Source organism: Bombina bombina, chromosome 6 (genome assembly GCF_027579735.1).
Source record: "Bombina bombina isolate aBomBom1 chromosome 6, aBomBom1.pri, whole genome shotgun sequence".
NCBI lineage: Eukaryota > Metazoa > Chordata > Amphibia > Anura > Bombinatoridae > Bombina > Bombina bombina.
Genome location: NC_069504.1, coordinates 619,412,052 through 619,437,473, shown reverse-complemented (window position 1 = coordinate 619,437,473; position 25,422 = coordinate 619,412,052). Strand labels below are relative to the sequence as shown.

Sequence of the window (25,422 nt, the reverse complement as noted above, 5' to 3'; positions counted from 1 at the left end):
TTTTTTTTTAAATGGGTGTATGGCCCTTTAAGAAAAAAGCAATCAGTGGTTCCCTCATAGACAATTTAGTTAACTTGGGTAGCAGTGTATTAATGTCTTTGTGTACTTCTACTTCAAAACCTTTATTTTAAACCACTCTGAGGCACTGGTATGGTTCTGGGCGGTAGCCCCACCCCCTCCTCTTCACCGTCTTTTCCTTTTCACTCTGGAGCATCAGTCAGTGTTTTTTTTTCTTCAGAATACTGAATCTAACACTGATCCTGTCACTGGAGGGGGCGAGTACCCAAGCAGGAGCTGCCAGGGGGGTCACTTAGGGGCATTTTCTTAGTAAAGTTATCTCTCAAGGCCTAGGTATTACCTTACCCTATTACTACTTTGCAGGTACCAGGGGGGTAAATTGGCTAGTGTAGAGACTCTCTACCATTTCTTTTTACCACAGTATGACTGCTTTTTTTATACTCTGCTATACTGTGAGTTTTTGCTCAATATGGAACGCAGGGAATCTGTCCCCACTGAAGCTATGTCAAACACTATGAAAGAGGGTCCTACAGACACCTCTCCCTGTACATATTTTATGTCTGTGTTGCAAATCTGTTCCAGTATACCAGGTTAATCAACTTTGCAATAGTTGTGTACCTCATTTTCTACATGCAAATGAGCCGCATACCTCTACTTCCTCTAAGGAATTATGTCCTGTGTATATTACTCAGGGAGCCTCTACTGACTTTACTCCTCCGTTTAAAGATCATTTGCACAGGGTAATGGCAGATAGCTAGCGGCTATCCCCATGCCAAGTATGCATAAATGCAAATCTGGGTTTACCTCACTCTCTTGATGTGAACATGCAAACTCCTTCCCCTCTGCCTCAAATTCCTGTTCTGCTTCAGAGCTCTGACTCTGAGGACTCAAAATCATTCAGTTCAGATGGGGACGTGTGTTCTGGTGAACAGGACCCTGACCCTGAATTTGACAATGCTTTCAGATTTAAGGTGTAACATATTTGCACCTTGTTGCTTGAGGTACTCCAAACTCTGGGTATTTAAAACCAGCCTGTAAATCAGTTAAATGTTGTTTACAAACCTCCTCCTACGGTTCCAGAGGTATTTCAGGTTTAAGATTTGGTTTCGGACTATATAGATAAGAATAGAGAAAACCTGGTATTCCTTTTTCTCTTTTCTTCCAGATTTAAGAGAATGTACCCATTTTTATAGCGTGAAATTATAGGAAATCATAACTATGGTTGGAGTTATTTCCACTCTTGCCAAACGCACTACCATCCCCATGGAGGATAGCACCTCTTTCAGGGATCCAGTGGACCGCAAAAATGGAGTCTGTCCTGAGAAACTCTTCCTTTCAGACAGGTCTTCTGCTTAAACCAGCAGTGTCTATCACCTGTGTGGCTATGGCAGGCGCCCTCTGGTGTGATTCTCTATACAATATGGTTGCTGACAAATCCAATGCTGAGGATCTCCAGAATTAAAGCACTTTATATGTGACACAGTAATGGACATCATCAAGATTGATGTCAAGAACATGTCTATGGCAGTAATTGCAAGAAGGGCATTATGATTAAAATAATGATCAGCAGATGTTGTTTAAAAAAATAGGCTGATGTCTCTTTCCTTTAAGGGAAGATTACATTTGGTTCTGACTTGGACTTAATTATTAATACTGTTACTGGTGGTTAAGGATCTTTTCTTCCTCAGGACAAGAAATCCAAGGGAAAGAACAGACCAGGTAATCGGATTTGTTTCTTTCATCCCTTCAGGAGATCAGAAGTCCTCCTCTTCTCAGAGGTCTGAGCTATCCAAGCCGGCATGAAAGCCTGATTCTTCCCGGGCAAAGAACAAGAAGTGCAACACCAACCCCAACTCTGCCTGAAGGTACAGCCCCCAGACCATAATCTCGTCTGGTAGGAGGCAGAATGGGTCTTTTTCAGAAGGCCTGGTTCCAGTCAGTCCAGGACCCCTGGGTCATAAACATCATACCCCAGGGTTACAGGATAGGTTTTTGTGCAATACCTACTCCAGAAACGATTCCATATGTCTCATGTCCCCAAAAACCTGGGAAGGGCGCTGACTTTCTGCAATGTGTTCAGGATTTAGAGGACATGGGAGTAATTATCCCAGTACCTATGTCTCAACAGGGTCAAGGGTTTTACTACATTCTGTTTATTGTCCCATAGAAGGAAGGGACTTTTAGAGCCATTTTAGATTTGAAAACTCTAAAAAAGTTTGTCAGAGTTCCCACTTTCAAGTTAAAACCATTTACACAATTTTACCCTTAAAGGACCAGTAAACAGAGTAGATTTACATAATCCACAAATGCATAATAAAAAGACAATGCAATCGCACTGTCTGAACTTCATATAAGTAGTAGATTTTTTTTCTGACAAATTTCAATTATGTCTTTCTCCACTCCTGCTGTATCATGTGACACCCATCAGCCAATCAGAAATGCATATATGTATATTCTGTGAATTTTTGCATATGCTCAGTAGGAGCTGGTGATTCGAAAAATGTAAATATAAAAAGACTGTGGACATTTTGTTTAAGGAAGTAAATTGGAAAGTTGTTTAAAATTGCATGCTCTGAATCATGAAAGTTTAATTTTAACTTGAGTGACCCTTTAATCCAACAGGTAGTGTCCATGGAACTTTCATCTAGCGTACCTGTTTCCTCAGTTTGTTCTACTTCCAAGAGTAATTGCTTGAATCAAGCAGGAATCTGCTTCAGTAATATTGATTGCTCCAGCCTGGCCCCACAGAACATGGTATTCAGATCATGGGCAAATGTCCTAATCTCCATGACTGCTTCCTGTAAGAACAAGATCTGTTGTCTCAAGGGCCTCTTTTCCATCAGGATGTCAAATCTCTAAGTTTAACTGTGTGAAGGTTGAATGCCTAATTTTAAAACATAGAGGTATCTCTGGGTCAGTTATTGACACACTGATTCAAGCCAGAAAACCTGTTGCACAAAAAAAATAACAAAATCTTGAGGGCATATTTTGAAATGTGCTCTTCCAGAGGTTTTTCTTGGTATTCCTTTAGGGTTCCTAGAATTCTTTAGTTTTTACATGATGACCTTGACAAGGGTTAGGCAACAGTACTAATTGGCACCTCTATAGACCCTGCTTTGTCTTTCCTACCTATATGTTTACTATTCTCTGCTTGACTATACGTTGAACTAAATAGAGATTCGAGATGGCAGGAAATTTAAGCTCTTATGGGTTCTTGGTCGCCTGCTAGTGGCGGGATTTATATCCTACATATTATGGAGCCCTAGGGACTGTCGTCATTCTGAATTTGAAATAATTTATCAGGTAAGCATAAATTGTTTTTTTCAAGGATACCAAATTGGTTTTCAAAGAACTCTTCAAGATAGATTCCTTCTGTCTCATGTGCCACGAGTTCCTACAAGCTGTCTAGGCTTCTGTAAAGGACCTGAAAGTGATGGGAGTGATCACTCCCATTCCATTTCTGTAAATTAATCTGGTTCTACTCCAGCCTGTTCAAAATCCTAAAATAGGAAGGTGCTTTTGGCCAATTTTGGATCTCAAAACACTAGAACATCTGAAAGTGCCTACTTTAGTGCTGGAGTGTTAATTTATGTCTTCCATTGACTTAAACAATACCTATTTACATATCCTTATTCACAGGGATCATGTCTAGTTCCTGAGATTTGCCTTCCTAAACAGGCATTATCAATTTATGGCACTTCAATTTGCTCTGGCAACTGCGCCCAGTCTCTTTACAAAAGTTCTAGGAGCTATATTCTCCCAGTTGGCAAGGGATCACACACAGTAGGTTCTTCAGCTACTATCGATCCTACCTATCCTTTGTGGGGTACATATTAGATTGTGTTCATGAGACTCTCTGGCAGCTCCATGCAGACTCAAGCTACAAAGTATATGTGCTCTTCTCCAAAACAATCCCCTTCCTTCACTGGCTAAATGCATGGAAGTTGTGGGCCTTATGGCTGCAGCTTCAGATGCAGTTACATTTGCCAGATTCCACCTGCGACCTCCAGTTGTGGATGCTGCATCAGTGGAATGAAGATTACAAGGACCTTTCTCTGACAATCCTCCGACTACAATACAAGGCAATCACTGACCCAATGGCAGACTCACCAGTCTCATTCAGGGTAGAGTCCTTTCTTTAGCCAATGTCGGTGCTTATCTCCACATATGTGAACCTGATAGTTTTGGGTGCAGTCTGGGGGTTCCAGAGGGTGCAATGAGTTTAGTCTCCTTAAAGTGGAGTGGCTATCAACAAATATTCTGTAACTCTGCACAGTTTTCAGGACTCTCCAGACTTGGCCCACCCTCAGACAGGACAATGACCTCCTTCACCAAGGCAGGACTTGGGGAAGTGGCCCCATTATCACTTGGGCAGAATGCAATCATTGCATGATCCCAGCTTTTCACATTCCAGGAGTGAACAGGTGGGAAGTGGGCTTGCTCAGTCGCCAGTACCTTCACCTGGGGAAATGGTTTCTGATCCATGAGGTATTTGTAGGGCACGCCGGATATAGATCTGATGGCCTTTCGCTTGAATCACAAGTTTCCACCGCTATTGTGAAAATCTAGTGATATTCAGATGCCTTGGTAATTCCCTGGTTGTTCAACTCATTTATATATTTTCTCCATTTTTGTTGCTATCCATAGTGATAGCCAGGATCAAACAGGCATTGCAGGACTTGATAACAGATCAGATCTGTCCTCTTGCCCACCTCTGGCATCTTCCACCCAGAAAAGATCTTCTTTCATAAGACACTTTTTCATCAGGCTATCAATGCGCTAAGTTTAACGGGATGGCGATTGAATGCTTAGTTCTGGTCAAAAATTGGCTACCTGATCAAATCATTAATAATTTGATTCAGACAAGGTAGCTTGTTTCTAGGCATATATAGCACAAGGTTTGAAAAACCTTTTTTTATCTTGATGTGCTTCTAAGGAACCTCACTGGAATTCCTTTAGGATTCCTAGAGTGCTACACTTCTTAAAGAACAGTCTGGAAAAAGGTTTATCTGCCAGAGGGTCAGATACTGGCTTTATCTGTTTTGTATCACAAAAATTTTGCTAAGCTTGCTGATATTTAGACCTTTGTTCAGGCATTGATCAGAATCATTTCAGTTTTTTCACCAGCTACTCATTCTTGGAATCTTAATCTGGTTTTACGAGTCCTTTAGGCCCCACCATTTCAACCTGTGCATGGTATTGAGTTTCAACTGTTCTCTTGGAAGGTTCTTTTGGCCATTCCCTCAGCCACCGGAGTGTCTGAACAGTTAGCTAATTTTTCATCAGGATAAGGTGGTTCTGCAAGACAACAATTTTTTTTTCTTTTGAAGGTAGTATCTTCAGATAATATCAATCAGTAAATTGTGGTTTCATTATTATGTCCAGCTACCAAAAACTCTTAAAGGGATATTAAACCCAATTTTTTTAATGATTCAGATGGAGCATGCAATTGTAAGCAACTTTCTGATTTACTCCTATTATATTTTCTTCGTTCTTTTGTTATCTTTATTTGAAAAAGTAAGAATGTAAACTTAAGAGCCGGCCCATTTTTGATTCAGAACCTGGGTAGCGCTTGCTGATTGGTGGCTAAATAAGAGTAAATTGGTAAGTTGCTTAAAATTGCATGCTCTATCTGAATCTTGAAAGAAAGAAATTGTGTTAAGTATCCCCTGCTTCACAAACTAGATGTTGTGAGCGCATTCATATTTTATTTTAAAGACGCAAATAATTGTAGGCTTTTCTTTTTTCTTAATTTCTGTTGACCTTGCATGGATCAGAAAGCCTCAGCTGTTATCTTAGGGCCTTGATTGCAATGGTTACGGGAAGACCCTATCAAATCCCTCCCAAGTACATAACTGCTTATTCCAGCAGTTGCTACTTCTCTGGCCTTCAAGAATTGGGCTTTCTTTGAGCAAATTTGTAAAGCATTTCCTTTTTTTTGCATACTTTTATGAAATTTGACCATATGTTGTTGTCATGTTCTGATGTACATGCGCTCAGGACACAGACCCTCGGGGCAGTGGTAGGGATTTGAAGACACCGACCCCTGACCCGAGGAAGAGTATCCTGGACGGGGATAGATGATATTCTGTGATTCATAGCTGCTAGAAGTTATTGTAGAATTCATGGAGAGTGCAACATTTGTATACAATATATTCTGGCTTCACTGTGACTTATAGTTAGTTAATAGGAGTAGCTGCAGGATTCAATGAGAGAAAAATATAGCAATGTGGAATGTTCAGGCTTCAGAGTAAACTGGTAGAAGATTGACACTTAGATGCAAACTAAGGTTTGTTGCAGGTTCACAGTACATAATATTATATAGAGTTGTATGTCAGAATTAAGCAGAGCAGCACAGGTGATAGACAAGTTGCAAGTTTTAGGCATTAATTACTGTTTGTGCATATATATGCAAACTAAGGTTTGTTGCAGGTTCACAGTACATAATATTAGTTTTAGGCATTAATTACTGTTTGTGCATATATATGCAAACTAAGGTTTGTTGCAGGTTCACAGTACATAATATTATATATAGCTGTATGTCAGTAATAAGCAGAGTAGCACAGGTGATAGTCAAGTTGCAAGTTTTAGGCATCAATTACTGTTTGTGCATATATTGGAGAATCACATGAAAGCTTTTAACTGAACACATAGATGCAGAGTTCTGAATATGTTAACATATTTGTAGAATGATATTTCAGCTATGATAACTTGTAGCAGAGAATAGTTATACATTTCTGAGTAAGATGCTGTTGTAATAATTAGAGAGTGAATGATAACCAAAAGTATACTTGATTTATAATAAAGTTCTGAGTTTAAGTAGCAGTGTCCAGTTAACAAAATGGAATTATTTGGATACTTGCGTTTTGATGATTTTAAGCATAGGAAATAGGAAAGGCTGTAGCTTGAATAACTTGGTAGAATTCATGCAGGAAACAGTCACAGATCTCTGTTGTTCAGGATCACAACTTCAAAGTTAATGCAAAGCACATTAGACCTGAGAAGGCTTAAAAAGAGGCTGAGGGAATCAGGTGCATGAATGATTAATCAGACAGGCAAGCTGAATGTAAATACTGCCCAAAACAGCATGAGTGTCAGAATCAGAAAAGGCAGTCTTAAAGGGATAGTGACATTAGGCTGAGATATGTTACAGTTGTACAGGGGAGTGGGTGGGATTAAAGGTTTGGTATGTTGGGTGTTTTGCCTCCTCCTAGATGGTTGGGGTTTAATCCCACATGTGATGGCTCTTGGTCTTTCATTAACATAGAAATGTATGAGGTAAACATTCATTTTGGTTTATTTTCTAACAAAGGGATGGTTTTAAATACTTTCAAAACATGTATTGTGCATTCTAATCTTTTGCAATTCAGTGAATAATTTGACGCATTAATAAAAAAATAATACCTCTATACATTTCCTTAACCCTTTTTTCTATGTTAGGAAAAGGTCCTGGCAAAAGGAGGGGGCCGACAATTAAAATCTCTGGTGTCCAGGTGAATGTGAAAACAATAATTCAGCATAAAGAAGATTTTGAGATCCTCTTTAAATCAATTCCAACCAACCCAGAGGAAAAGAAAATGTGAGTTAATTTTCACCTGTTTCAGATAGTTGCCTTACGCCAGGTTTGTCCATAAACTAGATCAGAATCTCAGAGAATATTTGTACTGCTGCCCAGTTTCTCGCCAGACTGTTGTGGGGTTTCTTGTTTCACTCTCAGCCAGTAGTACTCGGATCAGGGTAAAATAAATGTGAAAGTGTTTTGCTCAACAACATTCTGCAACTATGGGCACCCCATTCAGGGTTTGATGTATGCTGCTTATGGTGATTGTAGGATTTTAAACCTGCAGTCTGAATTGACTTTACAGGTAGTACTCCTTGTAACATAAAGTTAAAATATATATTTTTTTCTATCATGTTTTAGATTTAAATTGGCATGTCGGGTAAAAGCTGCCAATTTTGATGTTCCCTGGGAAGTAGAAGAGGATTCCCGCTTGCTTCTGGGGATTTTAGAACATGGTTATGGAAATTGGGAACTCATTAAAAATGACCCAGAACTTAAGTTAACTGAAAAGGTAATACATTTTTCATAATTGTAAGTGGTATAAAAATTATGAACACTATCTAGAACTAGTTACAGATTTCATTCTAAAATAGCTTTACAGTGATAATTGTTTTGTGTGTGCATCATTTCTGTTTTTTTCTTCTTCTAGATCTTGCCTGTGGAAAATGAGAAGAAACCTCAAGCCAAGCATTTGCAGAGTAGAGCAGATTATTTGCTTAAACTTCTTAAAAAAATAATGGAAAAAAAAGACGGTCAAGGAGATGAGGTAGAGAAACAGTTAAACATATTAAATTCATAGTTAAAAATAGTTTATTTTTTTATGTAGTGATCCTTAATAGCTAAAACTCCGGATTGTGTGTGCAGATTAAAACAAAGAAAAGGAGACCACGTGCAAAGAAAGATGGTGCTGCCAAGGTGAAAAGTGAGCATGGCAATGACCTATCTTCTCCTAGGCACTCTGACAACCTCTCTGAAGAGGGAGAAGTCAAGGTGAGTCAATTGTTCCTTTGTTGTATACCAGGGAGCCTCTTAATAGATACATTTTATTTGGCTGGAAATTTCCACTAGTCCTAAACAAATAACTTAGGAGGACATTAAATAAATAAGAACTTCAAGTGTCCTCATTCAGTGATCTAGTGTGTGTGTTTTACAACATAATTTATTTCTCTTGTTAAGTGTGTTCAGTCCACGGGTCATCCATTACTTATGGGATATATTCTCCTTCCCAACAGGAAGTTGCAAGAGGATCACCCAAGCAGATCTGCTATATAGCTCCTCCCCTCACATGTCATATCCAGTCATTCTCTTGCAACCCTCAACAAAGAAGGAGGTCGCGAGAGGAGCTGGAGTTTACTTAATTATTCTTCAATCAAAAGTTTGTTATTTTAAAATGACACCGGAGTGTGCCGTTTTTTATATCTCAGGCAGTATTTGGAGAAGAATCTGCCTGCGTTTTTCTATGATCTTAGGAGACGTAACTAAGATCCGCTTGCTGTTCTCGACATTCTGAGGAGTAGGGTAACTTCAGAAAGAGGGGAAATGAGGTATGTGCAGTACATTATTTTCTGGGAATGGAATTGACTAAGAAAATACTGCTGTTACCCATATGATGTAAGTACAGCCTTAAATGCAGTAGTAGTGACTGGTATCAGGCTGATAAATGTATGCGCAGTTGAGTTATTTTCTAGGGACTAGAATTTGACTGAGAAATTGCTGTTAATACTGAAATTATGTTTAAGCCTTATCTGCAGTGGAAGCGACTGGTAGCAGGCTTAGTGATAACTTTGCATGACATTCAAGATGTTATTTAAAAAAAAAGTTTTCTGGCATGTTATTCGTTTTGTGAGGTACTTTGGTGATAAATCTTTTTGGGCATGATTTTTTCCACATGGCTAACGTATTTTCTGCATAGAAACAGTTATATCAGGTCTCCTACTGTTGTAATATGAGTGGGAGGGACCTTGTTTTAGCGCCTTGTTGCGCAGTTAAAATTCTAGCACAGTCTTCCTGTTTTCTTCCTCCTTGATCCAGGACGTCTCTAGAGAGCTCAGGGGTCTTCAAAATTCGTTTTTGAGGGAGGTAATCAGTCACAGCAGATCTGTGACAGTGGTTTGACTGTGATAAAAGCGTTTAATCTTAATTTGATATCCGTTTTTGGGTATTAAGGGGTTAATCATCCTTTTGCTAATGGGTGCAATCCTCTGCTAATTAATACATTTCTCGGTAAGAATTGTTGACTGTAACTGAATTAGTTTTTCTTTATTATTCAACTGTGTTTTTAAAAGCGCTGCAGCGTTTTTTATATTGCTTGTAAACTTATTGAAAGTGATTTCCAAGCTTGCTAGCTTCATTGCTAAGTCTGTTTAAACATGTCTGATACAGAGGAATCTGCTTGTTCATTATGTTCAAAAGCCGATGTGGAGCCCAATAGAAATATGTGTACCAATTGTATTGATATTACTTTGAATAAAAATCAATCTGTACCGGTTAAAAATTTATCACCAGACAACGAGGGGGAAGTTATGCCGTCTAACTCTCCTCACGTGTCAGCACCTGCGTCTCCCGCTCGGGAGATGCGTAAGATTGAGGCGCCGAGTACATCAAGGCCCTTACAAATCACTTTACATGATATGGCTAATGTTATGAAAGAAGTATTATACAATATGCCCGAGTTAAGAGGCAAGCGCGTCAGCTCTGGGTTAAGGACAGAGCGCGCTGATGACACGAGAGCCATGTCTGATACTGCGTCACAATTTGCAGAACATGAGGACGGTGAGCTTCATTCTGTCGGTGACGGTTCTGATTCGGGGAGACCGGATTCAGAAATTTCAAATTTTAAATTTAAGCTTGAGAACCTCCGCGTGTTACTAGGGGAGGTGTTAGCGGCTCTGAATGATTGCGACACGGTGGCAATACCAGAGAAATTATGTAGGTTGGATAGATACTAGGCGGTACCGGTGTGTACTGATGTTTTTCCTATACCAAAAAGACTTACAGAAATTATTAGTAAGGAGTGGGATAGACCCGGTGTGCCATTTTCCCCTCCTCCGATATTTAGAAAAATGTTTCCTATAAACGCCACCACACGAGACTTATGGCAGACGGTCCCTAAGGTGGAGGGAGCAGTTTCTACTTTAGCCAAGCGTACCACTATCCCAGTGGAGGATAGCTGTGCTTTCTCAGATCCAATGGATAAAAAATTAGAGGGTTACCTTAAGAAAATGTTTGTTCAACAAGGTTTTATATTGCAGCCTCTTGCATGCATTGCGCCTGTCACGGCTGCAGCGGCATTCTGGTTTGAGTCTCTGGAAGAGGCGATTCGCACAGCACCATTGGCCGAGACTTTGAGCAAAGTTAGAACACTTAAATTGGCTAATGCGTTTGTTTTAGATGCCGTAGTGCATTTAACCAAACTTACGGCTAAAAATTCCGGATTCGCCATACAGGCGCGCAGGGCGCTATGGCTTAAATCTTGGTCAGCAGATGTAACTTCTAAGTCTAAACTACTTAACATTCCCTTCAAAGGGCAGACCTTATTCGGGCCCGGCTTGAAGGAAATTATTGCTGACATTACGGGAGGTAAGGGCCACACCCTTCCTCAGGACAGGGCCAAACCAAAGGCCAAACAGTCTAATTTTCGTGCCTTTCGTAACTTCAAGGCAGGAGCAGCATCAACTTCCTCCGCTCCAAAACAGGAAGGAACTACTGCTCGTTACAGACAGGGTTGGAAAGGCAACCAGTCATGGAACAAGGGCAAGCAGGCCAGAAAGCCTACTTCCGCCCCTAAGACAGCATGAAGACAGGGCCCCCTATCCGGAGACGGATCTAGTGGGGGGCAGACTTTCTCTCTTCGCCCAGGCTTGGGCAAGAGATGTACAGGATCCCTGGACGTTGGAGATTATATCTCAGGGATACCTTCTGGATTTCAAAACTTCTCCTCCACAAGGGAGGTTTCATCTGTCAAGGTTATCAACAAACCTGTTAAAGAAAGAGGCATTTCTACAATGTGTACAAGACCTCTTAGTCATGGGAGTGATCCACCCAGTTCCGCGAACGGAACAAGGACAAGGGTTTTACTCAAATCTATTTGTGGTTCCCAAAAAAGAGGGAACCTTCAGACCAATCTTAGACTTAAAAATCTTAAACAAATTCCTAAGGGTTCCATCGTTCAAGATGGAAACCATTCGGACCATCCTACCCATGATCCAAGAGGGTCAATATATGACCACAGTGGACTTAAAGGATGCCTACCTTCACATACCTATTCACAAAGATCATTATCGGTACCTAAGGTTTGCTTTTCTAGACAAACATTACCAGTTTGTAGTTCTTCCCTTCGGGTTAGCTACGGCCCTGAGAATTTTTACGAAGGTTCTGGGCTCACTTCTGGCGGTACTAAGACCACGAGGCATAGCGGTGGCTCCGTACCTAGACGACATTCTGATACAAGCGTCAAGTTTTCAAAATGCAAAGTCTCATACAGAGATAGTTCTAGCATTTTTGAGGTCGCATGGGTGGAAAGTGAACGTGGAAAAGAGTTCTCTGTTACCACTCACAAGGGTTCCTTTTCTAGGGACTCTTATAGATTCTGTAGAGATGACGATTTACCTGACGGAGTCCAGGTTATCAAAGATTCTCAATGCTTGCCGTGTCCTTCACTCCATTCCAAGCCCATCAGTAGCTCAGTGTATGGAAGTAATCGGCTTGATGGTCGCGGCAATGGACATAGTGCCATTTGCGCGCCTGCATCTCAGACCGCTGCAACTATGCATGCTAAGTCAGTGGAACGGGGATTACTCAGATCTGTCCCCTTTGCTGAATCTGGACCAGGAGACAAGAGATTCTCTTCTCTGGTGGTTGTCGCGAGTTCATCTGTCCGAAGGAATGACATTTTGCAGACCAGATTGGACGATTGTAACAACAGATGCCAGCCTTCTAGGCTGTGGAGCAGTCTGGAATTCCCTGAAGGCTCAGGGACTGTGGACTCAGGAGGAGAAACTCCTACCAATCAACATTCTAGAATTAAGAGCAATATTCAATACTCTTCTGGCTTGGCCTCAGTTAGCAACATTGAGGTTCATCAGGTTTCAGTCGGACAACATCACGACTGTGGCTTACATCAATCATCAAGGGGGAACCAGGAGTTCCCTAGCGATGTTGGAAGTCTCGAAGATAATTCGCTGGGCAGAGTCACACTCTTGCCACCTGTCAGCGATCTACATCCCAGGTGTGGAGAACTGGGAAGCGGATTTTCTAAGCCGCCAGACTTTTCATCCGGGGGAGTGGGAACTTCACCCGGAGGTATTTGCTCAACTGATTCGTCGTTGGGGCAAACCGGATCTGGATCTTATGGCATCTCGCCAGAACGCCAAGATTCCTCGTTACGGATCCAGGTCCAGGGACCCAGGAGCGGTGCTGGTGGATGCACTGGCAGCCCCTTGGGTTTTCAACATAGCTTATGTGTTTCCACCTTTTCCGTTGCTACCTCGACTGATTGCCAGGATCAAACAGGAGAGAGCATCGGTGATTCTGATAGCGCCTGCATGGCCACGCAGGACCTGGTATGCAGACCTAGTGGACATGTCGTCCTGTCCACCATGGTCTCTACCTCTGAGGCAGGACCTTCTAATTCAGGGTCCTTTCAACCATCCAAACCTAATTTCTCTGAGGCTGACTGCTTGGAGATTGAACGCTTGATTCTATCAAAGCGTGGGTTTTCGGATTCGGTTATTGATACGTTGATACAGGCTCGGAAACCTGTTACCAGAAAGATTTACCATAAGATATGGCGTAAATACTTATATTGGTGCGAATCCAAGAGTTACTCATGGAGTAAGGTTAGGATTCCTAGGATACTGTCTTTTCTACAAGAGGGTTTGGAAAAGGGCTTATCCGCTAGTTCACTAAAGGGACAGATTTCTGCTCTGTCTATTCTTTTACACAAGCGTCTGGCTGACAATCCAGACGTCCAGGCTTTTTGTCAGGCTTTGGCTAGAATTAAACCTGTATTGAAAACTGTTGCTCCTCCTTGGAGCTTAAACTTGGTTCTTAAAGTTCTGCAGGGTGTTCCGTTTGAACCCCTTCATTCCATTGATATTAAACTTTTATCTTGGAAAGTTCTGTTTTTGATGGCTATTTCCTCGGCTCGAAGAGTCTCTGAGTTATCTGCCTTACATTGTGATTCCCCTTATCTGATCTTTCATTCAGACAAGGTAGTCCTGCGTACTAAACCTGGGTTTTTACCTAAGGTTGTTTCTAACAGGAATATCAATCAAGAGATTGTTGTTCCATCATTATGTCCTAATCCTTCTTCAAAGAAGGAACGTCTTTTGCATAATCTAGACGTAGTCCGTGCTCTGAAGTTCTACTTACAGGCAACTAAGGATTTTCGGCAAACTTCTTCTCTGTTTGTCGTTTACTCTGGACAGAGGAGAGGTCAAAAGGCTTCGGCTACCTCTCTCTCTTTTTGGCTTCGTAGCATAATACGTTTAGCCTATGAGACTGCTGGACAGCAGCCTCCTGAATGAATTACAGCTCATTCCACTAGAGCTGTGGCTTCCACTTGGGCCTTTAAGAATGAGGCCTCTGTTGAACAGATTTGCAAGGCTGCAACTTGGTCTTCACTTCATACTTTTTCCAAATTTTACAAATTTGACACTTTTGCTTCTTCGGAGGCTGTTTTTGGGAGAAAGGTTCTACAGGCAGTGGTTCCTTCTGTTTAATGTTCTTGCCTTGTCCCTCCCATCATCCGTGTACTTTAGCTTTGGTATTGGTATCCCATAAGTAATGGATGACCCGTGGACTGAACACACTTAACAAGAGAAAACATAATTTATGCATACCTGATAAATTTATTTCTCTTGTAGTGTGTTCAGTCCACTGCCCGCCCTGTCTTTTTTGAGGCAGGTTCTAAATTTTAAATCATAACTCCAGTCACCACTGCACCCTATGGTTTCTCCTTTCTCGTCTTGTTTCGGTCGAATGACTGGATATGACATGTGAGGGGAGGAGCTATATAGCAGATCTGCTTGGGTGATCCTCTTGCAACTTCCTGTTGGGAAGGAGAATATATCCCATAAGTAATGGATGACCCGTGGACTGAACACACTACAAGAGAAATAAATTTATCAGGTAAGCATAAATTATGTTTTTTACCTGATAAATTAATTTATTTCTTGGTCATGAGAGTCCATGACCTTACTCTTGGGATATACTTCACCTGGCCACCAGGAGGAGGCAAAGACACTCCACACCAGAGTTTTAAATGTGCCTTTTACTTCCCTCTCTCTCCTATTAGTACATATAGCCGAGTCAAAAGAGAGAGAGAAAAAAATAAATGGGGCAAAGAGATGCAACTAAAACTTCCATCATTGACATAACTTGCCAGGTTCGTGGACTCTCAGAACCAAGAAAAAATCGATCCATTACTCATGGGAATTACCCTTCTCTGCCACTAGGAGGAAGTAGAGAGTCCCAAACCCCAAGAGCTCCATAAACCCCTCACACATACCTCAGTCTTTACTTTGCCTTGGCTGGCGGTGGTTAAAGAATGAAGAGTTACATTTGATTCTTCAGAGAAAGGGATTTTCAGTCTATATTGAGGCATGGTTTCCCCACAGAGTACAGTGCTTGTCAGAGTGATGTATTTGGGGTATGGTTTGATTCTTTGTTTCACCTCACAAACACTCTTTAATCGGTCGCAGGGACTTGTCCATTGCCTCCCTTTATGGATCTACAAATCTTTATGGATTTCCATAACCTCTGCTGATATGTTTCAGTACTAGTTTGGCTGTTTGCTGCTTGTTTCTTAATGGACGAGTGTCTATTGACTAGTGCTGTTGTAGTGCTTCCTGCCATGAAAAAAACAAGCATTAAAGGTATATCTTTCTAATGACACGGTGACTCCACGGATCATCATAATTACTATTGGTAATATCACTCCTGATCAGCAGGAGGAGGCAAAGAGCACCACAGCAAAGCTGTTAAATACCACTCCCCTTACCCACAACCCTAAGTCATTCTCTTTGCCTGTTGCAAGGAGGTGGTAAAGTTTAGGTGTCTGAAAGAAGTTTCTGCAATCAAGATTTTATTATTTTTTGAAGTAGAGCAAGTTTGTTCTGCTTTTTATTGGGGTCTAGCCGTAGCCCATTTCAGTCTCTTCAGTAGAGCAGTGGTGGCTTTTAAGAAATTGGGAACTTGTGGAGTATAATCCCCACTGCGCCTCCCAAACAGTGTTGCTGCCCTGTCTGGAAAGTCTGTTTAGGATTATTCAGTCTTTCTTTATATTTCACAGGTCCATGTGAGGAGATGTGCCTCTCAAACTGAGTGAGCTACCCTGCTGCCGGGTAGTGTCTGTTTTCAAGGTAAGTACCTTTCTCTTGTAAGGTGTATTCAGTCCACGGATCATCCATTACTTGTGGGATATTCTCCTTCCCAACAGGAAGTTGCAAGAGGATCACCCACAGCAGAGCTGCTATATAGCTCCTCCCCTAACTGCCATACCCAGTCATTCTCTTGCAACTCTCAACATAGCTGGAGGTAGTAAGAGGAAGGTGGTGTAATATAGTTAGTTTTTTCTTCAATCAAGAGTTTATTGTTTTTAAATGGTACCGGAGTTGCACTATTTTATCTCAGGCAGCATTTAGAAGAAGAATCTGCCTGCGTTTTCTATGATCTTAGCAGAAGTTAATAAGATCCACTGCTGTTCTCACTTATGTCTGAGGAGTGAGGTAACTTCAGAGGGAGAATAGCGTGCAGGGTATCCTGTAATAAGGTATGTGCAGTTTTAAGTTTTTCTAGGGATGGAATTGCTAGAAAATGCTGCTGATACCGGATTATGTAAGTTAAGCCTAAATATAGTGATTTAATAGCGACTAGTATCAGGCTTGCTATCAGAGGTATATACTCTGATTAATGTACAATATAAAACGTTTGCTGGCATGTTTAATCGTTTTTATAAATGCTTTGGTGATAAAACTTATTGGGGCCTAGTTTTTTTCACATGGCTGGCTTGATTTTTGCCTAGAAACAGTTTCCTGAGGCTTTCCACTGTTGTAATATGAGTGGGAGGGGCCTATTTTAGCACTTTTTTGCACAGTTAAAATTACAGACAGAGACATTCAGCTTCCCTCAGCAGTCCCCTGCATGCTATAGGACATCTCTGAAGGGCTCAAAAGGCTTCAAAAGTCGTGTATTGAGGAAGGTAAAGCCACAGTGGAGCTGTGGCAGTTGTTGTGACTGTTTAAAAACGTTTTTTTCATTTTGTTAATCCGTTTTTTGTATTAAGGGGTTAATCATCCATTTGCAAGTGGGTGCAATGCTCTGCTAACTTGTTACATACACTGTAAAAATTTCGTTAGTTTAACTGCCTTTTTCTTCTGTTAAGTGTGATCAGTCCACGGGTCATCATTACTTCTGGGATAGGTAGGGGTAATGATGACCCGTGGACTGATCACACTTAACAGAAGAAAACATAATTTATGCTTACCTGATAAATTCCTTTCTTCTGTAGTGTGATCAGTCCACGGCCCGCCCTGTTTTTAAGGCAGGTAAATATTTTTTAATTTATACTCCAGTCACCACTTCACCCTTGGCTTTTCCTTTCTCGTTGGTCCTTGGTCGAATGACTGGGAGTGACGTAGAGGGGAGGAGCTATATGCAGCTCTGCTGGGTGAATCCTCTTGCACTTCCTGTTGGGGAGGAGTAATATCCCAGAAGTAATGATGACCCGTGGACTGATCACACTACAGAAGAAAGGAATTTATCAGGTAAGCATAAATTATGTTTTTCACTGTTATTTCAAATTTTAGCAAAATTTGTTTCTCTTAAAGGCACAGTAACGTTTTTTATATTGCTTGTTTAACTTGATTTAAAGTGTTTTCCAAGCTTGCTAGTCTCATTGCTAGTCTGTATAAACATGTCTGACATAGAGTAAACTCCTTGTTCATTATGTTTAAAAGCCATGGTGGAACCCCATATGAGAATGTGTACTAAATGTATTGATTTCACTTTAAACAATAAAGATCAGCTTTTATCTTTAAAATATTTATCACCAGAGGATTCTGGCGAGGGGGAAGTTATGCCGACTAACTCTCCCCACGTGTCAGACCCTTTGACTCCCGCTCAAGGGACTCACGCTAAAATGCCGCCAGGTACATCAAAGACGCCCATAGCGATTACTTTGCAGGACATGGCGGCAATCATGGATAATACCCTATCAGCGGTATTAGCCAGACTGCCTGAATTCAGAGGAAAGAGTGATAGCTCTGGGGTTAGATGTAGTACAGAGCGCGCAGATGCCTTAAGGCCCATGTCTGATACTGCGTCACAATATGCAGAAGCTGAGGAAGGAGAGCTTCAGTCTGTGGGTGACATTTCTGATTCGGGGAAACCTGATTCAGATATTTCTACTTTTAAATTTAAGCTTGAGAACCTCCGTGTATTGCTTGGGGAGGTGTTAGCTGCTCTGAATGACTGTGACACAATTGCAGTACCAGAGAAATTGTGTAGACTGGATAAATACTATGCAGTGCCGGTGTGTACTGATGTTTTTCCAATACCTAAAAGGTTTACAGAAATTATTAATAAGGAGTGGGATAGACCCAGTGTGCCGTTTTCCCCCCCTCCTATTTTTAGAAAAATGTTTCCAATAGACGCCACCACACGGGACTTATGGCAGACGGTCCCTAAGGTGGAGGGAGCAGTTTCTACTTTAGCAAAGTGTACCACTATCCCTGTCGAGGACAGTTGTGCTTTTTCAGATAAAAAATTAGAAGGTTACCTTAAGAAAATGTTTATTCAACAAGGTTTTATCCTGCAGCCCCTTGCATGCATTGCGCCTGTCACTGCTGCTGCGGCGTTCTGGTTTGAGTCTCTGGAAGAGGCCTTTCAGACAGCTACTCCATTGACTGAAATACTTGACAAGCTTAGAACACTTAAGCTAGCTAATTCTTTTGTTTCTGATGCCATTGTTCATTTGACTAAACGGCTAAGAATTCTGGATTCGCCATCCAGGCGCGTAGGGCGCTATGGCTTAAATCTTGGTCAGCTGACGTGACTTCAAAGTCTAAATTACTTAACATTCCCTTCAAGGGGCAGACCTTATTCGGGACTGGTTTGAAGGAAATTATTGCTGACATTACTGGAGGTAAGGGTCATGCCCTTCCTCAGGACAGGGCCAAATCAAAGGCCAAACAGTCTAATTTTCGTGCCTTTCGAAACTTCAAGGCAGGTGCAGCATCAACTTCCTCTGCTACAAGACAAGAGGGAACTTTTGCTCAATCCAAGCCGGGCTGGAAACCTAACCAGTCCTGGAACAAGGGCAAGCAGGCCAGAAAGCCTGCTGCTGCCTCTAAGACAGCATGAAGGAATGGCCCCCTATCCGGTAACGGATCTAGTAGGGGGCAGACTTTCTCTCTTCGCCCAGGCGTGGGCAAGAGATGTTCAAGATCCCTGGGTGTTGGAGATCATATCTCAGGGATATCTTCTGGACTTCAAAGCTTCCCCCCCTCATGGGAGATTTCACCTTTCGAGATTATCTGTAAACCAGATAAAGAAAGAGGCATTCTTACGCTGTGTGCAAGACCTACTAATTATGGGAGTGATCTGTCCAGTTCCACAGACGGAACAGGGACAGGGTTTTTATTCAAATCTGTTTGTGGTTCCCAAAAAAGAGGGAACCTTCAGACCCATTTTGGATCTAAAGATCTTAAACAAATTCCTCAGAGTTCCATCGTTCAAAATGGAAACTATTCGGACCATCCTACCTATGATCCAGGAGGGTCAATACATGACCACAGTGGATTTGAAGGATGCTTACCTTCACATACCGATTCACAAAGATCATCATCAGTTCCTAAGGTTTGCCTTTCTGGACAGGCATTACCAATTTGTGGCTCTTCCCTTCGGGTTAGCTACAGCTCCAAGAATCTTTACAAAGGTTCTGGGATCGCTTCTGGCGGTTCTAAGACCGCGTGGGTGGAAGGTGAACAAGGAAAAAAGTTCTCTATCCCCACTCACAAGAGTCTCCTTCCTAGGGACTCTGATAGATTCTGTAGAAATGAAGATTTACCTGACAGAATCCAGGTTATCAAAGCTTCTAAAATCTTGCCGTGTTCTTCATTCTATTCCGCGCCCTTCTGTGGCTCAGTGCATGGAAGTAATCGGCTTAATGGTAGCGGCGATGGACATAGTGCCATTTGCGCGCCTACATCTCAGACCGCTGCAACTATGCATGCTCAGTCAGTGGAATGGGGATTACACAGATTTGTCCCCTCTGCTAAATCTGGATCAAGAGACCAGAGATTCTCTTCTCTGGTGGCTATCTCGGGTCCATCTGTCCAAAGGTATGACATTTCGCAGGCCAGATTGGACAATTGTAACAACAGATGCCAGCCTTCTAGGTTGGGGTGCAGTCTGGAATTCCCTGAAGGCTCAGGGATCGAGGACTCAGGAGGAGAAACTCCTCCCAATAAATATTCTGGAGTTAAGAGCAATATTCAATGCTCTTCTAGCTTGGCCTCAGTTAGCAACCCTGAGGTTCATCAGATTTCAGTCGGACAACATCACGACTGTGGCTTACATCAACCATCAAGGGGGAACCAGGAGTTCCCTAGCGATGCTGGAAGCCTCAAAGATAATTCGCTGGGCAGAGACTCACTCTTGCCACCTATCAGCAATCCATATCCAGGTGTAGAGAACTGGGAGGCGGATTTTCTAAGTCGTCAGACTTTTCATCCGGGGGAGTGGGAACTCCATCCGGAGGTGTTTGCTCAATTGGTTCATCGTTGGGGCAAACCAGAACTGGATCTCATGGCGTCTCGCCAGAACGCCAAACTTCCTTGTTACGGATCCAGGTCCAGGGACCCAGAAGCGGCACTGATAGATGCTCTAGCAGCGCCTTGGTTCTTCAACCTGGCTTATGTGTTTCCACCGTTTCCTCTGCTCCCTCGACTGATTGCCAAAATCAAACAGGAGAGAGCATCGGTGATCTTGATAGCGCCTGCGTGGCCACGCAGGAACTGGTATGCAGACCTAGTGGACATGTCATCCTTTCCACCATGGACCCTGCCTCTGAGACAAGACCTTCTACTACAAGGTACTTTCAATCATCCGAATCTAATCTCTCTGAGACTGACTGCATGGAGATTGAACGCTTGATTTTATCAAAGCGTGGCTTCTCCGAGTCAGTCATTGATACCCTAATACAGGCACGAAAGCCTGTCACCAGGAAAATATACCATAAGATATGGCGTAAATACCTTTATTGGTGTGAATCCAAGAATTACTCATGGAGTTAGGTTAGGATTCCTAGGATATTGTCCTTTCTCCAAGAGGGTTTGGAAAAAACATTATCAGCTAGTTCTTTAAAGGGACAGATTTCTGCTCTGTCTATTCTTTTACACAAGCGTCTGGCTGAAGTTCCAGACGTTCAAGCTTTTTGTCAGGCTTTGGTTAGAATCAAGCATGTGTTTAAACCTGTTGCTCCCCCATGGAGCTTAAACTTGGTTCTTAAAGTTCTTCAAGGGGTTCCGTTTGAACCCCTTCATTCCATTGATATTAAACTTTTGTCTTGGAAAGTTCTGTTTTTGATGGCTATTTCCTCGGCTCGGAGAGTCTCTGAGTTATCTGCCTTACAATGTGATTCTCCTTATCTGATTTTCCATTCAGATAAAGTAGTTCTGCGTACAAAACCTGGGTTTTTACCTAAGGTAGTTTCTAACAAGAATATCAATCAAGAGATTGTTGTTCCATCCTTGTGTCCTAATCCTTCTTCAACGAACGAACGTCTTTTACATAATCTGGACGTGGTCCGTGCTTTGAAGTTTTACTTACAAGCTACTTAAGATTTTCGCCAAACATCTACACTGTTTGTTGTTTACTCTGGACAGAGGAGAGGTCAAAAAGCTTCGGCAACCTCTTTCTTTTTGGCTTCGGAGCGTAATACGCTTAGCCTATGAGACTGCTGGACAGCAGCCCCCTGAAAGGATTACAGCTCATTCTACTAGAGCTGTGGCTTCCACCTGGGCCTTTAAAAATGAGGCTTCTGTTGAACAGATTTGCAAGGCGGCGACTTGGTCTTCGCTTCATACCTTTTCAAAATTTTACAAATTTGATACTTTTGCTTCTTTGGAGGCTATTTTTGGGAGAGAGGTTCTTCAGGCAGTGGTTCCTTCCATTTAAGCCTGCCTTGTCCCTCCCTTCATCCGTGTACTTTAGCTTTGGTATTGGTATCCCACAAGTAATGGATGATCCGTGGACTGGATACACCTTACTAGAGAAAACATAATTTATGCTTACCTGATAAATGTATTTCTCTTGTGGTGTATCCAGTCCATGGCCCGCCCTGTCCTTTTAAGGCAGGTCTAAATTTTAATTTAAACTACAGTCACCACTGCACCCTATGGTTTCTCCTTTCTCGGCTTGTTTCGGTTGAATGACTGGATATGGCAGTTAGGGGAGGAGCTATATAGCAGCTCTGCTGTGGGTGATCCTCTTGCAACTTCCTGTTGGGAAAGAGAATATCTCACAAGTAATGGATGATCAGTGGACTGGATACACCACAAGAGAAATAAATTTATCAGGTAAGCATAAATTATGTTTTTTATTTTCTGGGATCAGGGAATATGGCAGTTTTGCAGGTAAATCTGTTTAAAAATGGGACTTATTTATTTTGAATCCTTCTTTGGATAAGGATTTTAAATGACAGTTATGTAGGCACTGGGGGTTGAGGAGTTGTTAACTACGGGTGTGTGTTAATATGTTATGGCTCAGCTCCGGTTTGTTTCCGGATTTGGTGGTATGTGTTTTTGTGACTTTATTTCTCAAGAAATGAAGTGTTTCTTCTGTTAAGTGTGATCAGTCCACGGGTCATCATTACTTCTGGGATATTACTCCTCCCCAACAGGAAGTGCAAGAGGATTCACCCAGCAGAGCTGCATATAGCTCCTCCCCTCTACGTCACTCCCAGTCATTCTCTTGCACCCAACGACTAGATAGGATGTGTGAGAGGACTATGGTGATTATACTTAGTTTTATATCTTCAATCAAAAGTTTGTTATTTTAAAATAGCACCGGAGTGTGTTATTACCTCTCTGGCAGAGTTTGAAGAAGAATCTACCAGAGTTTTGCTATGATTTTAGCCGGAGTAGTTAAGATCATATTGCTGTTCTCGGCCATCTGAGGAGTGAGGTAAACTTCAGATCAGGGGACAGCGGGCAGATGAATCTGCATAGAGGTATGTAGCAGTTTTTATTTTCTGACAATGGAATTGATGAGAAAATCCTGCCATACCGATATAATGTCATGTATGTATACTTTACACTTCAGTATTCTGGGGAATGGTACTTCACTAGAATTACACTGTAAGAAATACATAAAGCTGTTTAATAACTAGAGATTATGTTTAACGTTTTTGCTGGAATGTAAAATCGTTTTCATTTGCTGAGGTACTGTGTGAATAAATGTTTGGGCACTATTTTTCCACTTGGCAGTTGCTTAATCTGTTTTTCTGACAGTTTCTGTTCTCCCTCACTGCTGTGTGTGAGGGGGAGGGGCCGTTTTTTGGCGCTTTTACTATGCATCAAATATTTCAGTCAGCAACTCATTGTATTCCCTGCATGATCCGGTTCATCTCTACAGAGCTCAGGGGTCTTCAAAACTTATTTTGAGGGAGGTAATTTCTCTCAGCAGAGCTGTGAGAATTATAGTTTGACTGAGATAAAAAACGTTTATTCTGTAATTTGTTTCCTGCTTTCAGAATTTGTTATCTTTGCTAATGGGATTAAACCTTTGCTAAAGTTGTGTTGTTTACAAGGATTGAGGCTATAACTGTTTCAATTTATTAATTTTCAACTGTCATAGATCTTCTGTGCTTCTTAAAGGCACAGTACATTTTAATATTATTCTAATTGAATTGTATTTCCAAGTTGCAAGTTTATTTGCTAGTGTGTTAAACATGTCTGATTCAGAGGATGATACCTGTGTCATTTGTTGCAATGCCAAAGTGGAGCCCAATAGAAATTTATGTACTAACTGTATTGATGCTACTTTAAATAAAAGTCAATCTGTACAAATTGAACAAATTTCACCAAACAACGAGGGGAGAGTTATGCCGACTAACTCGCCTCACGTGTCAGTACCTACATCTCCCGCTCAGAGGGAGGTGCGTGATATTGTAGCGCCGAGTACATCTGGGCGGCCATTACAAATCACATTACAGGATATGGCTACTGTTATGACTGAGGTTTTGGCTAAATTACCAGAACTAAGAGGTAAGCGTGATCACTCTGGGGTGAGAACAGAGTGCGCTGATAATATTAGGGCCAGGTCAGACACTGCGTCACAGGTGGCAGAACATGAGGACGGAGAACTTCATTCTGTGGGTGACGGTTCTGATCCAAACAGACTGGATTCAGATATTTCAAATTTTAAATTTAAACTGGAAAACCTCCGTGTATTACTAGGGGAGGTGTTAGCGGCTCTGAATGATTGTAACACAGTTGCAATACCAGAGAAAATGTGTAGGTTGGATAAATATTTTGCGGTACCGACGAGTACTGAGGTTTTTCCTATACCTAAGAGACTTACTGAAATTGTTACTAAGGAGTGGGATAGACCCGGTGTGCCGTTCTCACCCCCTCCGATATTTAGAAAAATGTTTCCAATAGACGCCACCACAAGGGACTTATGGCAAACGGTCCCTAAGGTAGAGGGAGCAGTTTCTACCTTAGCTAAGCGTACCACTATCCCGGTGGAGGATAGCTGTGCTTTTTCAGATCCAATGGATAAAAAGTTAGAGGGTTACCTTAAGAAAATGTTTGTTCAACAAGGTTTTATATTGCAACCCCTTGCATGCATTGCGCCGATCACGGCTGCAGCGGCATTCTGGATTGAGTCTCTGGAAGAGAACATTGGTTCAGCTACTCTGGACGACATTACGGACAGGCTTAGAGTCCTTAAACTAGCTAATTCATTCATTTCGGAGGCCGTAGTACATCTTACTAAACTTACGGCGAAGAATTCAGGATTCGCCATTCAGGCACGCAGGGCGCTGTGGCTAAAATCCTGGTCAGCTGATGTTACTTCTAAGTCTAAATTGCTTAATATACCTTTCAAAGGGCAGACCTTATTCGGGCCCGGGTTGAAAGAGATTATCGCTGACATTACAGGAGGTAAAGGCCATGCCCTGCCTCAGGACAAAGCCAAAGCCAAGACTAGACAGTCTAATTTTCGTTCCTTTCGTAATTTCAAAGCAGGAGCAGCATCAACTTCCTCTGCACCAAAACAGGAAGGAGCTGTTGCTCGCTACAGACAAGGCTGGAAACCTAACCAGTCCTGGAACAAGGGCAAGCAGACTAGGAAACCTGCTGCTGCCCCTAAAACAGCATGAATTGAGGGCCCCCGATCCGGGATCGGATCTAGTGGGGGGCAGACTTTCTCTCTTCGCCCAGGCTTGGGCAAGAGATGTTCAGGATCCCTGGGCGCTAGAGATAATATCTCAGGGATACCTTCTGGACTTCAAATACTCTCCTCCAAGAGAGAGATTTCATCTGTCAAGATTGTCAACAATCCAGACAAAGAAAGAGGCGTTTCTACGCTGCGTACAAGAGCTCTTGTTAATGGGAGTAATCCATCCAGTTCCACGATCGGAACAGGGACAGGGGTTTTACTCAAATCTGTTTGTGGTTCCCAAAAAAGAGGGAACTTTCAGACCAATCCTGGACTTAAAGATCCTAAACAAATTCCTAAGAGTTCCATCGTTCAAGATGGAGACTATTCGGACAATTTTACCTATGATCCAAGAGGGTCAATACATGACCACTGTAGATTTAAAAGATGCTTAC

General features: G+C 41.9%; 1 protein-coding gene across 4 annotated transcripts in view; it reads left to right on the top strand.

Moving 5' to 3' along the window:
- The window catches only part of CHD2 (chromodomain helicase DNA binding protein 2), a 1,035,232-nt gene that overhangs the window by 758,490 nt on the left and 251,320 nt on the right, over positions 1–25,422 (top strand). For all 4 annotated transcript variants that reach the window (XM_053717628.1, XM_053717629.1, XM_053717630.1 and 1 more), the window contains 4 exons: positions 7,459–7,597; positions 7,940–8,090; positions 8,229–8,345; positions 8,444–8,569. In XM_053717628.1, the coding sequence (XP_053573603.1) occupies positions 7,459–7,597; positions 7,940–8,090; positions 8,229–8,345; positions 8,444–8,569 (533 nt within the window). The remainder of the gene's footprint in view (positions 1–7,458; positions 7,598–7,939; positions 8,091–8,228; positions 8,346–8,443; positions 8,570–25,422) is intronic.